Genomic DNA, 18,028 nt, shown 5'->3' with positions numbered 1-18,028 from the left:
TATAATACTGCAGATTTACAAAGATCTGAGGTATTTTGAAAAAAAATATATATATTTTTATAAGATAATATGACAGCGCTAAACACAGATAGGTGAGGAATGGTTGATATTTGGAAGACACAATGACATATGTTACAGTGTACTATGTAATGTTTCACATGGGTGGGCATATACTAATATATGCCACACTGGAAAAAATGTTGCACACTACATTTGGGAAGAACTGGAAAGAAAAACATTACTTTCACACAATTATACAGTAATGGAACAAAAATTATTTATATGTTCTACCTGTTAGTTTATTTCTCACGGGCTGGTATTATAAGTATTGATATAGCCCTGCCAGAAACACAGAATGACCGCTAAGGTGCTACATTAAGCTTGTGTCAGCGCAAGGCTTGTTTCTTCCCCTTTGAAACGCTGTTAACCCCCATTTTTACATGGCTTAGCAAAGCAAATTATGATCTGCCCAAGTTTCCCTTATTCTTTCCATGGGAAACTCCACTATAGTATTTATTTTTGTCCCATCCAGGCATCCTAAGCCAGTAGCGGGCTTTGCTCTGCCAAAAAAGGATGGAAAAGGTATATATTTATCATATGCCACAAAAATAACTAAGCACCATGCACATTTATGTTGGAGAATTTGCAGTTATAACATTGAAATAAAATATCTCTAGATACTCTAATACCATTGCAAGCTCTTAATTATTCCTACTATCCCCAGATTCAGCAAAAGTAAGCCAAGGGATATATTATTCTGCTACAGCAAGACCCATCCATCTTAAGTAACATTTCATAAGATCCATCATAACTAACATTTCAAACACTTAAATTACTTTTTGGGAACTAAGTTTGAGAAAATTGCTTTCTGCATTTGAGAAAATCCGCAGATACATAATTGGTGAGCAGGCAAATAGTTTGTGATTCAGTTACATCTTTGTTTCCCAAATAACTGTCAACTTGATAAAGACTCCAAAAAAATATTTTGAGATCAGTGGAAAACAATAACTCATTAGCATAATGGATACATTTTTACAAATACATTCTAAGCCACCAAAACTGGAATTCACAAGACATGTCTAAAGAACCTTCCAAAAAGTTATAAAGTGCGCTCAGTGTAGTATCTAATAAAAATCAAACAGAACCTGTTATATACATGTATATTGAGGCAAATATCTTAAAGAGAAAAACATAAACAGAACCAATAGTGAAATACAGTCCACAGGTGTTAAATGCACTCACTGTTAAATATTGCTGCAGTTCGGTACGCTGTGCATTTCGCTCGTTCAGAGCTTCGACCATGCGGAAGTTGTGGGTAGGTGCAGGAAAGGTCACTTTCTTTTTTTTGTGTGTGACATTGTGTATTATCATGTCTACAGAAACAAAACTAGGCCCACCTACACATGCACTGAGAGGCAAAAAAACAGTACAGCAGTAACAATTTAACTACTTCAATGCTAGCACATATACCATCATTCATTATGCAGACTTCCACATTCCATGAGAACTTAAACACTTGCACAGTCTTGCCACACTTATACACCTGTACCTCTTTGGACAGATAGATACTCCCCCATCTATAACATACAAATGTATTCATCCCTATATTGTATGGCCTTGTGTTGCGGGATGTTCTGGATGATGACCAGTCTCTTCTGATAGTTGAACCTGGGACCTGCTACCATCATTCTTATCATCATCAGCAACATCTTCCTGGACTTGATCCTTTTGTACTGGCTGGTGGGCTGCATATTGGGCCACTGTGTGAGTTATCTTTAGTCAGGTCAGTATTTTTGATGAAAGGAGTTACCATGTTTCACCACTTATTAGAAATATTATCAAAATAAGGTTGTAGTCCATGTTTTCAGCTGATTTTCATTAATACTGTTTCTACCTGGATATCTTCTCCCAAGACCAGTGGTATAATACAAACAAAAAACTGACCCCCCTGTCAGCTACAACTATTACTCGACTCCTGGCATTCTGATCTTACTACATTACCATATCTAAATTCCAACAAGTTTTAATTCTCCTGCTTTAACCTGCAGCCACCATAGGAAGTTGCATTCCTTTACATCACATGTCTGCATTGAGAAAATCTACTTTATTCCTCAAAAAAGAATTATCCCCAGCAAACTAGCAGCAACCTTGTATTCCAACCTAATTTAAGTGATAACTTTAATCAATAGGCAGTAAAATACAAAATATATATCTCCTTGTAAACATTACTCAAATGTTTATTCCTGCATGGCTGGAATTCGTTATAACTCATAGCTTTTCCAAATCTGTATAACATAACCTTACAGGAAATAGAAACTGAAAACTACAATGGCTATCACAGAAGTAAACAAGTGCTTAGATCAAGTTTAGATTTTAAAAAAAGAATAAAATAGCAATTAATATAGTAAGACCAACTACCCCAGTCTGCTATGGGGTAAGTACACGTCGCCTGGAGACCGTGCGCCAGCTGGCAGCAGCCTGCCTGCCAGTAGCCGGTCTTCACGATGTGACAGTAACCAAGTGGGAACTGACAATAACCCCTTCTTCCTCCATTCTGTGAGTGATGGGGTACATAATTAGCCTTAACATATTCTAACTTTTTAAATTTTAATGAAAGGGGAGGGAGGGGGTTTTGTGACTTGTATAAACACACTCTGCAACCCTTTGGGGATGCATGGTAATATTTACATGTTGGAACTCAGTTCCAGTGTATATTTGCAACTCTAGGCCTTCTTGCTACAATAACTATTTAAAATGTCCGTTGTGTATCACATTCCTGTACCAATAGCATTGACAATCAAATTCATACACAATAAAATAATACATACAAATAAGGATGACAGCCATGTCTGTGAGACTTTAAATTCTACAAAGAGGGTAGCAAGATAGTTCTATAAGAATTAATGTAAAGGTCCAAAAATCAATATATATATTTGTTTACAAAATGAAACACAAAGCTTATGTGGTGGCACCTAAAACCTTGCAAATAAACCAGTACTAGTGCATATCGTTACCTTGGTAATGAGTATTTCTGTTATGGTCTGGCAGATACATAAATAGATTTATCTATTAACATTATCAACGTGCTCTCTTTGATTTCTACAACACTGTGAGTGGATTGGTGTTATTTTGCATGTTGAAGATTACTAGGTTTACTGTGAAGTAGCTTGTAGGCCTCAATGGCAAGGTTTCAAGGAGGATTTTAAACTTTGAAGGAAAAGAAAAAGTTGAATGGAGAGAAGCAGCATAAGACAATTGGTAGTGTGAAAATGAGTGGATGTTATTGAGTAAAGAAGAAGTGGAGGTAGAAGACAGACTGAACAACATGCATGGGGATATGTTTGCCAATGAGATGTTATTGGGAGCTGCTCTGTTAAGGGAAAGCTGATAGCAATAGTGTTAATGATTGGCTGATGGTGGCAAATGCCACTATGTGAGATACCTGGTTAAAGAAGGTTACAGCACTTTTCTGGATATGTATAACTGTTTTCTAAGTAAAGAAGGGGTGAATTTTTGAGATGTTACATAACATAAAAAGGCATGTTTTGGTGTTGGTCTTAAGATCAATTGGTACAGACAAGGAAGTCAAATCAACTCCTAAACAACCTACTTTGATGAAAAGGTTAGGAGGTGGAGTAATTCACAGTGGGACAGTAATGGTTGGGGAATTAAATTTCAGGAAAACAAAAGCCTTGAAAGAGAGTCAGGAAGACTTTATCCAAAGAGTACTCTACAGCAGGGGTAGGCAATCTTTGGCTCTCCTGATGTTGTGGACTACATCTCCCATAATGCTCTTACAGTCATAATGCTGGCAAAGCATCAAGGGAAATGTAGTTCACAACATTTGGAGAGCCGAAGATTGCCTACCCCTGCTCTACGGCATAGACAACTCTCTTCTAAAGACAGTTTAAACACACAGTGTAATGCAAGTAGAAAGGATTATTAAATTATACTTCTTCCATACGTTAAATTATGTGTTTGTGTGGAACAGGTACTAAGAGAAGTCGCAGAACTGTTTTAGGAATAAGGGGCTTATAGTTTTAAACAGTATACCGACAGGAACATATCTTCCGACACCATAAAGTTATACATAATTATTAAAGATTAAGAAGAGTCTTGCTATTATTTTTATGCAAATGTCACTTTAGGTTTGTGCCCCTAAGGAAACCATAAAAATGGAATTGACATTGATTATTTAAAATATTTACCATGTCAAGGAAGATTGAATTCTAGTGAATGGTCACTAAATTCTTGACCATATCATAGCGCATTATTTATTTTTTGACTCAAGTGAGCTAAAAATTACTGCGGACAAAAGTGAAGATATATATTAAAGTGTACAAACATGGTGGGCCATTTTATAAATAGTCTTACAGTAACAGGCTGTCAGGATTGGGCTGGGAGCGTAAGATAGTCCAAAGCGGTGTCAGTAAACAATTCAATAGGTCAGGGGCAGGCGGCGATCAGAGTAAACGGTAGTCCAGGCAAGGGTAAGCAAACGGGGTTGTCCAATAGGGAAGCCAAATGTCAAATAACAGAGAATCCAATAGAGGATCTGTAACAGAGCAAGCAGAGGAGAACAGGAAGCTGAAGTCCATGGACATACAGGAACCAAAGTTCTGGAACACTGGAGTAAAGTGTTCATAGTGCTGCAGTTATCTACTCCTCCCTGTATTGAACAAGCTCCTTACTGGATTGGCCACCAGGCAGGGGTGAAACCATAACACCTGGTTCATTAGTTCTGTATGTGGCCTTAATTGGTGGATAGTTTATGGGGATTAAAGGTGTTACCTCTCCTCCACAGGTATACTGCATTATGTTTGGGCAACACCTGGAAGTCACCCCCTGGAATTTGTAGAAATTTGGGCCGTGGTTTTGGCCTACCACGCTACCACAATCGAGTTTCCAGGAGACCAGCAGTGACGGAGGACAGCTGAGGAGAGCAGGTAAGGGTGAGGGACATGACACACATGCTTTCACGTATGCATCCCCTCTCACACACACTTACACATACATACCACCTCACACATGCTTACACTAAAACATACTCATTCCATCACACCCAACTCTATCAATCACACCTCAGTGTCTTACACCTTACACTCTCATACCTCACATTTCACGTGGTGCTCTTCCTTACAGTTGCTCAAACACTGTGGAAGCAGCAGTGCTCTTAACTTGGGGTCATGTAACATTGATATAAAACTTAAAGTGGCATCTAAACTGTGATATTTGCACTCTCTGTGTTCAGATCGGGAGTAACCCTCAGCATCCCAACCGGACATCAAAAGGAAATTCACTTAGGTCGGCTAGACTCCTTACGAAAGGAAACACATGGAGAAGATCAGGTCTGCAGAATTAGATTACCGTGTGATCCATTGATAAATCATCCTTTAATCACTGCAACATATATGAAGAAGATATCATCCATAAGAGGACAGAGAACCCCCAGACCTGATCTTCTTTGTATATTTTCTCTTGGTAAGGAGTCTAGCCCACCTCCTAAGTGCTTTTGATTAGTCATGTAACCATCACGCATTGGAAACCTGCTACCCGCAGCAAAACTGCAGCTAGCCTGAGCAAGGTCCATGTATCTGGCATCTACCCTAGGTCTTTGGCGCGGTCAGGCTGGGCTGCTGGAACATCTGTGACGTGCACAAGGGGGTGCGCCGTGATATCCAGCATTGCTTCCTGACGAATCTGCGTGATTGTTTCATGGCTAATCTGTATCCTGAAACTGTTTATGACCCCTGGCCTGTTTGACTACTCTCTCCCTAGAGATTTTGTACTTTGCTCTCCTGACTACCTGCTCTTTGTAAGGACCCTGGTTATTTCTGACTACCCAGTTAGTGTACGGAACCTGGCATTGGCTGATTACCTGTGGTTTGCATCTACCTGTGGCACCTCCTATATACAGGTATCTAGCCCTCTGGCAAGTGCTTTGCTATCTAATTGTAGCTCATTAGCTACCCGAGCCTCCACAGTATATCATCAAAGTCCTTGGTCTTCTATCAACAATTGTTTAATTGTTTAACAATTTTCTTATTTGTGTAGCTGACATGGGTCACTAGCACCTATGCTAGAATGGCAGGAGACATAGGTGTGGTACAACCTGAAATGCAGTCAATGAATCTTATGACCATTCTACAGAAAGTGTGTTATTTTCTGCAAGTCATCCTGATTTGCATTTAGTAGATCACAGAATTTTTCCATACAAATGCAAAACATCAATTTCAAGCACTAAGTAAATGCACTATGCTGTCAGATAAAAAAAAACAATGACTAACTAATAACAAGCCCTTCTTAAAAGCATACATTTCTTGGCATATATACTACACATTTCACAAAAACACTAGGCTGATCTTCAAGGAAACTGTAGATGCATGGTAGTTTAGAGTAGTTTTTGAACTATCAAGCTAAGAAAAAAAGAGCTAAAAGGGATCGTGGAAGTTCTGTGAAATGATATATCACCATAAGTCTAGGGAGGCATTAATGTGACCACTAGCCATTGTGGAGGGTTGCCATTGCTTGAGAGAAGGATTTTGGGTAATTTATTTTTATGTATTGTACATTCATTTTCAATAAATTGTTTCATTTGAAACTAGGCAGTGGTTAGTGTTTTGCATAATTTATTGAGTTATATAAAGGCGTTATATTAGTGTCATAGCCTACCCGTAGAATGCCACATGGAAACACCAAAATAAAATCTGCCTGAGAAGATAGGTGAGTGTGCAAATAAAGGAATAGAATTTTAGTTTCATAGGTGAATATAGAATGGGAGCAAAAAGGAAATTAAATGGTAACAGTTACACTAGTGCTATACATGCTAATGTAGCAAAATACTTATATAAAGTGAATCAAATTACTCTTTAGTAAATATATTAGTCATTATGCAGGTTGCAAGTGTAGTTTACACTACATGTATTTCCAATATCTGAATCAATCTGGTTGCATTAATTATTTCACATCACATGAAGTGAAAATTTGAATCACAGAGACAAGCACATTTACCGTTCTATATTAATCTAATGTAAGATGACTCAGTACGATGTGCTCTATGCTTTGTTGATGGAACAGTTTTTATGAAAGAAACAGGAATCTATTCTAAATAAAAAGGTCTAAGAAACAAGCCAATTCACCAGTCTTATAGAGGAAATGTCATACACTGTAAACTTTCTTGCCACAAACCATTGACAAATCAACACATTGCTGTTACTTCCTAGATGAAAACAAATAAGTTAAAGTTGTTGTTATTCTTATTTATGGTATTATCATTTTTATTGCTATACATTATTATTTAAGATTTATATCTTTACAACTTAAGGCCACTATTCTTATGAATTTCAAAGCTCCCACAGAACTACATATAAGCTATAAACAGCAGAAGCATATAGGGTGTGTGGAAATGTATGGATCACAATAGATAGATAGATAGATAGATAGATAGATGATATCTGAGAACTATACTTCAATAAAACTATTGACAATCACATATGTTTAGAAAGAATAAAGCAATGGTATGTTAGTTTTATTTCTTTAGAAAGTTGACAAAAAAAAACAACAATTGTGTGTGAACACATTATTTTTTGTCAAGCTTTAACTGACCGAGGTTGCCTACCTAGCAGCGTACACTATTAAGACACTGGAGATGTAGTTTTATTCTGAAAGTCTAAAGCAAAACCTTTTAAAACTTCTTTAGAGTAATCATCTAGAGAAAAAATGTTTGGCTATCAGCTAGTCTAAACAGCTAGAGGCTTGTAGAGGGAGGAGGGTAACAGCGGAGAAGCCACATGTGGAACTAATTACTCACGTGGAGGCCATGACAAAGACCATTTTTCCAGACTTTATCATGGGGGCTTCACTTTCAGGAAGTGGCTGTAATTACTCTGAAGGTCTAGTTGAGCAGCCTACATATTGCTGGCTATTGCAAGACTGGAGGAAAAGAATGACATGAAAAAAGAGACAACATATCCCCGCTGAAGATAAAACCAAAAAACACACACATGCATATACACACAGAAATATTTAACTCGTGTGTAGCAAGATCCATATACAAGTGACAAACTTAAATTACACCAGGCCCCTCAACCCCTGTGGAGTTGAAGAGCTTGTGTATCACACAAACAATCATTCTGTATTTCTTCCTCTTAAAACAATGAAAAGAAGGGTCGTCGTCCCTTCACTTTCATTTGGCTGCACTTTAACTACAGCTTGCCTTTATTTATTTATTTTTTTAACACAGCTTTTCCATTCTGGGGCCCACTTCCTGCCTCGCTCGGGCTAAAAAAAAATCTGGCTTCAAGATGAAATGACTGCTTAACATTACACTAAAACATCTGGTACCATTTTATACACAGACCTATGTCTTTAGCACGAGCAACCCTAGCTGTCTCTCCTCTAGCACAGTGCATACCCAAACCTCCCAAGGGTGACATCATCCCATATATGGACTCCCAGGCCCAGCCCTCCCCCTTTTCCTGGTCCTAAATTCATTGCCAGATCCCCAGTCTGCTGCAAATGTGCCACGTCAAGACTGGAAATCAGAACACTTTCTGCAACTATGTGTTTCAACGTTGGTAGAATTTGAGGGGTTTCTTTAAAAAAAAAAAAAAGGAAAAAAGAAAGGACTCCCAGTTTTCGCCTCTCGCCTCAAAAGCAGAAAAATGGGAAAATATTACCAACGAAGACTGAAGAAAAAAGGATTTTAACAAAAAAGTGAAAGAAAACTTGTGTTCCGAAGAGAGCCTGCTCCGTCGCCCCAGTGTTCAGACTACCTGTTCAGGACAATGCTGTTGTACAGTAGTCTGCACATTGGTTAGACTGGGCATGGGACAGCAACGACATGGATTAAAGGGAGAACACAGGTTGCTGCTGCCATGGAAATGTGACTTAGTGTTCTACCTTTCGAGGTTTTTTTATGTTAAGTGTTTCTCTCCGCAGGTTATGCACACTAGGGAAATAGGAAACGCAGGACAGAAGGACTCCGCTCGCTGCAGGGGAAGCAATCTGGTAAGGCCTATCTTGGGAACAACTGGCCTGTAGTCTCTTGGGCATAGGTTACATTTTTTGCCAGTTTGCTGTTCCAATGCAATGTCAAAATTGCATCTGGGGACTCTACTGAATTACTATGTTCAGTGATGAGCGTATACATATATAAATATAGCTTTAAAAACAATGAAACTGTTTAATATGTCAATGTTAAATGTATATGGCTGGGGAAACTGGGCAATTCTGGTTTTTAACATCCTTGTGTTCACTGCAATTTTTTTCATAAGGAAAGTGGACTGTTGCTTTAGTGCTATTTCATTATTATAACGGTATTCTACCTTCAACACGGGAAACATTACGGGAATGCTTATATGTGAAAGATGATCAAGTTTAATTACATATAGTGTCACATGATTACTACAAAAATAAAATAAACTGAAGCCATATTGAAGTTTAAGTCTAGTAAATAATCATTTATATAAACAAAATTAAAAGATGTGGCCTGATAAGTAATACTAAATGCACTATTTTGGAGTAAAAAAATATTTTGGCCCAGGTCCCTGTTGTTTTACTCTAATAAATGGTTTATTAGTGAAGAGAAAACCAAGAAAACGTTTGACAACTTTAACATAGTGTTATGCTTCTGATAGGAATGTACTTAAAAGCTGAGAAAGAATGGTAAGAATAACATCAGCAACAGCTAATCTATGCTTTGATGTAATAAGAACACCACGTTTGTTTCACATGTTTACAGTCACAATTTAGAGTAATCCAAATTATTTTATATAAATGGGTTAACTGATTATTTAGCAATGCAATCAAACACGTATTTCAATTATTGGTATTGAATGGTTGAAACATTTGGTCTGCAGTCTGCAGATAATTAAAAAAACATCTACAATGATGCAATCAGCTATAATGATCAATTAGAATGTAATGAACTTCAATAGGTGTGTCAAAACAATGAAAGCGTGCTTCCAGGAATTATAGTAATTGAAATAGTAACAATAAATAACATTGTCAAAATATTGTTTTGCCTCTCTTGCAACAAATTAGTGAACCCTAGTGAAGCCTTCATCCCGCATTTTCACACTGTGTGATGATAAGATAATGCAAATTAAATGAAAAAATACACTGATTGGTTCTGTAATAATCTCAGAGTTATATCACAGTTTTGCATTGCTGTGCATTTATTTTAAAAACTATTTTTTTGCCCATACAAAAAATCAAGTTCCTAGTTAACGCTTCTTGAAACTGCAGTGCAAAGCAATATGCTGCAGCAGTTCTCAAAGCATATTAAGTGTACAGATAGATACATCCACAGATGCACGCTTTCTGGGATAATATGAACCTATGCATGCTTTTCTTTTCACACTTTCTTTTTAACATTGCACCTTGGGTTTCATCAATAGTCATTGGCGCGCATGTTTTCATTTCATTCATTCCAAACTATGTAACAGCCTGATTTACCAGCACAAGGCTATTCCAAGTTAGAATGTGTAGACCACAGAAAAAAAAATATTGAAAACAGTAAAACTCCTTTTAAAAAAAAAAAAAAGTAACCATTTTAACAAATAACTTATCAAATGTTTTGCTACCAAGTAAGGCTTCTAGAATGTAGAAGTTTTTTTGACTATTATTTTTATTTAATTACTTTTTTAAAAAATATATTTAATGCAACATCTAATATTTTTAATGCTTTTTTAAGAACCTCCGCAACCTTTAAGAATAATTAATAATAAATAATTAATAAAAATGCATAATTGTCAAAAATAAGATGTGAAACTGCTCTTTCTAATCATTTGTGAAAACACTTCCTGTTCACAAAATGTAGTTAAATGTATTCTATTTTATACGTGATGAGATTAGGATTGTAAATGTCACCTATTCTGAACCAGTCACTTTTGTACCATACAGGGGTACCTTCCCAACATTATTTATGTTGCCTAAAGATATTAAAATGATACTATTGTTTTTTTTTAGATAGTAACAAACAATACAGTAGAAATTAAATTCAAACATAGATAATATGATAATAATAAATAATTTATATATTTGTAAAACATGTATTTTTTTAGGTATTATTATAATACCTAATATTATCAGTTGCAGCGATTATTTTAAAGAAATATTGTATTTAAATACATAGAGATAACATAGTGCAGTAATCTGTCATAAGGTTTGAACAATTTTAGACTAAATATATTTTTATCAGTATATATTAACATTTTATTTCCAAAGGTCAACAACTGACACTAAGATACATGCTGTGATTCATGAGGTAAGAATTATAGCAAAATATCATGCTACCGGCAATACTCAAATCATTCAATTCCAATTTGCTTTCAATAAGTTAACATACGTAAAATATTCTTAGTTTTTTTTTTTGTAGAAATGTATTTGTATGAAAATAAAAAAAAATAATAATATTTTTTTAGAAACTCTATGTAAGCTATCATTATTCTCACAAGTACCTAAAGGGTACATTAGATAAATAACTCTGATAAAGCTAACATCAATACGTTAAAAATACAATCTATTTAAGCTTTACATCATTGTTCAATATCCTCCATAACAGTGTGTGGGGGGGGCTTTTTGAACACACATGCATTTGAAAAACATAATCTATTTAACAAAGAATAAGTTTACTAATATTCAGGAAAACTGGAAATTAATAATAATATTAAGGACATAAATGTCAAATTTAGCAAACAGAATTCTGCAAAATTGCCCAACTGTATCATAGTTACGCATGATCCAACAAAGACTTTTTGTATCAATCAAGTTCCAGAACTGAAAAACAATAAACAGCTGTGGAACTGGGTAAATGGCCAGCATACATGATGCATCTTCCATGCACAGTGTGACTTTTCATTTATACAACAAACTCTAAACTTTGCCCTTAAAACTGTAACGGGAAGTCAGCCTTCAGGAGAAAGAAGGCTTCCATATGTCTCTCTCCTGCCCCCCATCTGTTAAGAGGGCAAGAGAGTTTCCTGTGCGGTGTTGGCCTTCTAAACCTTTCCAAATATGTTTATACAAAGAAAAGAGAACATCAGGTAACTTTACTCTTATCTATGCTGCAGACAGACCACACACAGCTTCCAAGTCTGAAGAAACATTCACTTCAGCAAATTACATCACTACATAACACAACATAGGGAGGAGAGCTGAAAACATACTGAATGTAACAGACATAAAGTAAACTAAAATAAAGTAAATCAAAATATTGTTTTAAAATGTTTACATTCATTAAGTGTAGCAAACAATTGGAATTCACTGGTTTAATATTATACATCTAGAGCACATTTGGCCCAAATTTAACAGTATTGCATCCATGTCTTTAAAATACTGTGTGCCCAAGTAGCACATGCACTCCAGCTGTACGTGTAAATAATGTATTCACTTAGCAAAACTAATGAAATATCTTGAAAGTACCTCCTGTCAAACAGAGATGCCAGTCATCCTGGGCTTCTTGAAATAACTAGCGGACTGATGACTGATAACTCTGTTTCCCATGACATTCCCCAGCTGTGGGCTTTAATCCATTGCCTCTACTGCATCATCGTACATGGGAGGCCATGGGAGTGTGGTGCAAGCGCTGCCCAGACCAACTAGCAAATGGATGGAATATTTATACCATAATTTTCTATTAAACCATTTATTTACTAAAATCAGCCTGTTTGAATTATACAATATAATGATATAATAATATTTAGTATATATATATATATATATATATATATATATATATATATATATATAAATAAATGTTGAACTGTTATAATAAGTCCAAACAAAAGGAATATATTTCAGTTGAGCTATTATTAAGATCCCCGTACTGCATAAAACTACTGCATGAGCTACTGCATTACCCTCTGTTTGTAATAAGTCATTGACGTTACATATTCACGTATAATTGCCACTGCTTCTAACCCCCTGACACTTACAAAGGTGCGGCAAAACCACTAGACAGTCACAATTTAAAATTACCCTATATACAAATCTCCAGTTTCACAATTGTATTCTTTACGTGAATTCAAATTGTTTAGATCGTCATCATCGTTTTGTTATCTCTGTATTAAAAGAGGGTGTATGCATACACTAATTTAATCATTCATTCTTTTTGCAATATCTAACCTTTGGCCGTTTGGTCTGTGTTAACATTTCTCTTCCTTACGATAAAGTTTATATGTCTTCAAGAAAAAGGCTGGATTTCCAGAAATGTCGGGGGTAAAATGAGAATATTTAGGTGATAATAGTCTGGTTGCTGCCTCTCAACAGAGAGATTAAGCAGTTATTTTATTGTGCCCTGTATACATGCAGATCTATAGCAAATACCACATCACAAGGGAAGAGCAGAGGATTAATATAATGAAAATCATACACAATTAAGAATACACATGACTGCTTGTTTTGCTTTTTCATGCATGATTAAATATATTGTTTAATATTATATGTGTATATCATTCAATGCTGGATTTTTTGTAACCATGTATCTTATTGTAAATAAAGTGTAACTATCGGCTCGACTTTCTGTAATGATTGAATGTTTATACTGTCTTTTGTATGTTTTACTTCCTGTGTTCACTTGAACGTCCAAAAAAAAAGAAAAAAAAAGTTTAAATTGTAAAGCCAAATGCAGGCGTCTTGTCGTCCGCCTGTGCCGGTGGAACCGTGAGCCTGGCTGGGGGGAGTTGTCATGTGTCTGCCTGTCTACACTTGCTGTGCAGAACATCCTCTCACCTGTACAGCAGGCACAGAAAGGCAGTCACATGACAACCCAGCCTGAATGACAACCAGCCAGTGACAGCGCAGCTCTGGAAAACCATAGCAACCACATCACCACTTACCATACCCGAGCATCATCATCAGCTGCATTTGTAACCAGGAGACGGCTTTATTATGTTGACTGCAATGTACATTTTTACTAGTTGCCCATTTGATGAAATCACGTTGGAACTTCAGTTAGGCAAAAGATAATAAGCCCTCGTCCACAATAAAAACATTATTTTTTTCCATTTTGTGACACTGCTCTTTAAGAAAGGAATATGTGCTAATGTGTGAAAAGTTGGATAGTTTTTTTTTCTTATGCTATTAAAAAAAAAATTCTCACAGCGTGAAAATAAGGCTAGATTTAATGTGTTTTAACAGTAAATCTACCCAAGTATTTCAAGGGGAAATATATCAAAATGAACAAAAAAAAAAACAGTCAAAGGAAATATACAATATACAATACAGCATGTAATACACGATGGTAATAACTTTACTGATAATGCTTAGTGCATACCCGATAGTAGCAAAAAACGCCCTCCTGACTTCACATGTGTGTTAGACATTTATAGACTTAATAAAATAACGTTCAGTCACCATTTGGAAGATGCTAAAAGAATAACTGAATGAATGGCCAGCTGATTAAATGAATCAACCATTGGGTGATCATGAACCTATTTTATCTCCATTGCTTGCAATATGTGGCTCATGCATATCATCCGCCACTTACCCATTCTATAGAATTAATTCCACACGCTTTGATGTCGTAGTAACATACTGCAGCAGTGAAAATGTTAACATGAAAGCTAGTTAAAGGAGGCAGATCCCTCCTGAACTGGGCTCATTCCAGTGGTGAGGGTTATGGGCGACAGCTAAAGGATAACAGAGCCTTTATTTTTGTGGCTCATTGGGGGCCCACTGTTTGGAAAAAGGGTAACAACGTTACATACCAGATGGTCTCATTTTCAAATTCCAACTGGAAAACTAACAACACATCGGAAATGTGTTCCAGATAGACGCAGACATTTCTTTTTACAGCAGAGGGAATGTGGGGGATAATCCTTGCGGCCTTTAGGAATTAAGAAGGAATTTTCTCTCACTTCCAGCCTGGCCAGGCAAACCAATTCTCATTAAGTTAACAGGACTAGAAGAAATAACGGTTCTATGCGGCACTTCATTTCTACTTACATTGTGATCAAACCTTATTACACATTAGATGCTTTGTGATTTTCTTAGCTGTAAATTGTTGTTCTAAATTTACTAGATTTTTTTTTAGCAAATCGTAGGCTAATAGGGCACCATTGATACAAATTAAATAAAACATGGTTACAAAATTGCATAAATGTGCTCTAAGTTCCAATTATGTAACTCTCTCAGTAACTACACTGGGGGGTCTAACAGAATGTGACTATTATTACATGATATGGCTAAAGAGACCAAACGGTGCCAATAAAACCCCAAATATTCTCCATGTTAAAAACCACCACAACGTACATCACAGCATTATACTGATGCTAATTTGTTGTGCAATTTCATAAACTGAAAAAGTATTACATCTCTTCATATGTACAGACGTGGTTTCATACTTTGTTTTATTGATGACATTATATACTAAAACAAGTAAACTATAAGTAGATACACGTTGTCCATTCAATCACTAAGATTGTGTTTTTTCAGTGTTATATGCTTGAAATGGCTAATTCCAAGTAATGCCTTCTATATCACTGGCTGTCTCCGCAAATTTTACTTACTTGTGGTTAGTGAATTTGTGAGTAATTTCAATGAAATTGAGAGAAAAAAATGACCTCTTTCTACAGTCAAAATGTCAGGCAAAGGATCAGAAGCATGTGGTCACTAAATAGGAGACCTTATAGAACATGAGCTCAAGTGAAACCACATTTTTAATGCAAAAACATAGCAGTCTCACAATTTAAAGCTGAAGCCTGGTGTCTGATCAGGTTTCCTCAATAACACAAGTATAAGTAGACATTATCAGAGCTAGTCATTAATTCCATTGTATCACACACACTTACAAAGGCTTCATCCTCTGCATTTAAAAGCGCTGGCAACACAAAATATATAGAACACTTATTTCCCTGTAGATTTCAAGTAAGTAATGTTTTCTAATTTAAAGCTAACCTAGTAATGATTAAGATACTTCAAATCTATATCTTGGACATCCTAAAACTTATTTCGTACATGAGTATCACTTTTCAAATATAGTTATTTATGTTGGTTCAATGTCTTTCAAAAGTAAGTTTACCAGAGTTTCAACCTAGAATTTATCAGAACTAACAAAAATGAAAGAAATCCAGTGGTATTCCAACTGCAGGTAGGAGTGACAGCAGGTATATAAGCTTATACAAGCTTACCATTGAAAGCCCCTGGCATGCATTCAGGGAAATCTGTCTCTTCTCTTACTATCTGCTGGTTTCTGGGGGGGGGGGAAATGCCCCAATGCTTCCTTTGTCACTGCGCTAATGGACTGTGTACCGGGAGAAATAGAAGAGAGATCTGTAGCTGCAGAAGCATACGGATCTCTCAGATCCCGGCGACATCACTAGGAGCAGCTCTGCCAGAATCCCTTTCACCTCTTCATCCTGACAGAAGCAGAGGCACCAATGCATTCAGTGTATCGGGTCCCTTACCACTTAACTACATTGATGGCTTTTAGAAAAATCTTTATAAGAAAAATAGCAATTAGTAAATTACAACAGTGATTATAGGTGGATTGTTGAGTTATAACTACCGTATGTAGCCCAGTTCAATATTATTCCATAGGAAATAAACTAATGATTAATCCTTTCAGAGTCAATAGAAAATGCGTTGCACTGAGCATGCCAATGACTTTTAAAATGGTTTATGTGGCATTTAGTAATGTGTACAACAGATAACAAAATGATGGCAAGAATAACAACCTACTCTCATTATTGCTCTCACCTCATCATCTTTATACCAGGAAAGGCTCTCAGCTGTCAGAATAAACCAGTAATCTTTGGAACCTCCTTTCATGATGCTGATGTTGCTTATGGTCAACCAGCCCTTTCGAATCACCTGAAAAAAGAATAAAAGGTTAATCATCATCTTTCAGAACACCGTAAATTGACTATCCTTATTAGAATATCTCTGAGCAATATATGCATTGAACTGAAATTCAGTTCCATAAAAATCCAAAGGGGATGTGGGGATATTTGAAATTACAATTCTGTTAAATTTTATGAGCTTCTAAAAAATCTACAACTTACTCTCGCAATATGTGGGCTATCAAACAAGAAAGGAACCATTTATTTTCCCCAACTGTTCCTTAAACTCTTATTTTACAGAAGGCTGTATTAAACAGAGAAGAGGCTGCACATGCCCTGCTCTCTATACTTTACTATTTTTATTATTAGTCTGTAGACACTATAGGATCGCAGTTCTTAAAAACTGCCATTCCCTCAATTTTGCCCCAAATAAGCAATTCTTTAAGTTTATATGATTCATGGGTGTCAGCACGCATCAGATTCATATGCTCTGAGGGGGAGGCTTGATGACATAGGGTCGCAGGGATACAGAAAAGGCTTTGGATCAGAAAGTGTCAGTTTTAAACTCTGAATCCTATGCCACAGCTGTAGCTGATCAAGATGCCGGCTCCAGACAGATCACAGAAGATCTTAACACTATTAGATCTGCCTGTCTTTCTGTTCTTCTAAAACACTGCAGTTGAATGTTGTTGCTGTTTTCAGCAAATAAAAATAGTAATAATAGTGTTTCTAATATTTCTTTTTTTTTTTACACCAGTTCTCTATATTCCATATGTGGGATCCATAATATTAGCCTGAATAACTACTGAAAGATAAATTATTTTCTCAAGCTTTAATAATAGATCATTTTGGATAGATCAATATTGTTCTGTGTCTCCCTGTTCTGCCGTAGAAAAGCTCACACGCCAATGCACAGCTTCGGAAGTCCCTGGCATTAAAAGGACTAAAAGGAGTAAATCAGGAAGACGGGAAACACATGCACCAGCATCAAGGATAGGAGATAATATCGCAACCATCAGCGAGGTTCTCTGGACAGGCTGAATGAAGGATGACACAGTTCCTTCCGGCTACGTTTCATAAAGCCGTATTAAGTTGGCTTCAGTCCTATAAAGAACTCATGTAGCTTCTACATTAATAAAGTCACAGAAGGAAGTGACTTTGAAAGATTACTTAGGCTTGTAAAAATACCCTTCTCCCTCCCTTCCCGTGAAGATCAGGACAACAGGAAAATGTGCTCTTTTCTA

At 36.3% G+C, this 18,028-nt stretch overlaps 1 protein-coding gene across 1 annotated transcript in view; it reads right to left on the bottom strand.

The window, feature by feature from the left end:
* LOC149283337 (dynamin-3-like) overlaps positions 1 to 18,028 on the bottom strand; it is a 114,084-nt gene that overhangs the window by 64,353 nt on the left and 31,703 nt on the right. The window contains exon 14 of the mRNA XM_089497713.1: positions 16,702 to 16,815. Coding sequence (XP_089353839.1) covers positions 16,702 to 16,815 — 114 coding nt within the window. The remainder of the gene's footprint in view (positions 1 to 16,701; positions 16,816 to 18,028) is intronic.

The sequence above is a fragment of the Sceloporus occidentalis genome, unplaced genomic scaffold, assembly GCF_023333645.1.
Source record: "Sceloporus occidentalis isolate IW3139 unplaced genomic scaffold, rSceOcc1.0.p SCAF_106, whole genome shotgun sequence".
NCBI classification, from domain to species: domain Eukaryota; kingdom Metazoa; phylum Chordata; class Lepidosauria; order Squamata; family Phrynosomatidae; genus Sceloporus; species Sceloporus occidentalis.
This window is presented reverse-complemented; position numbering and strand designations above follow the sequence as displayed.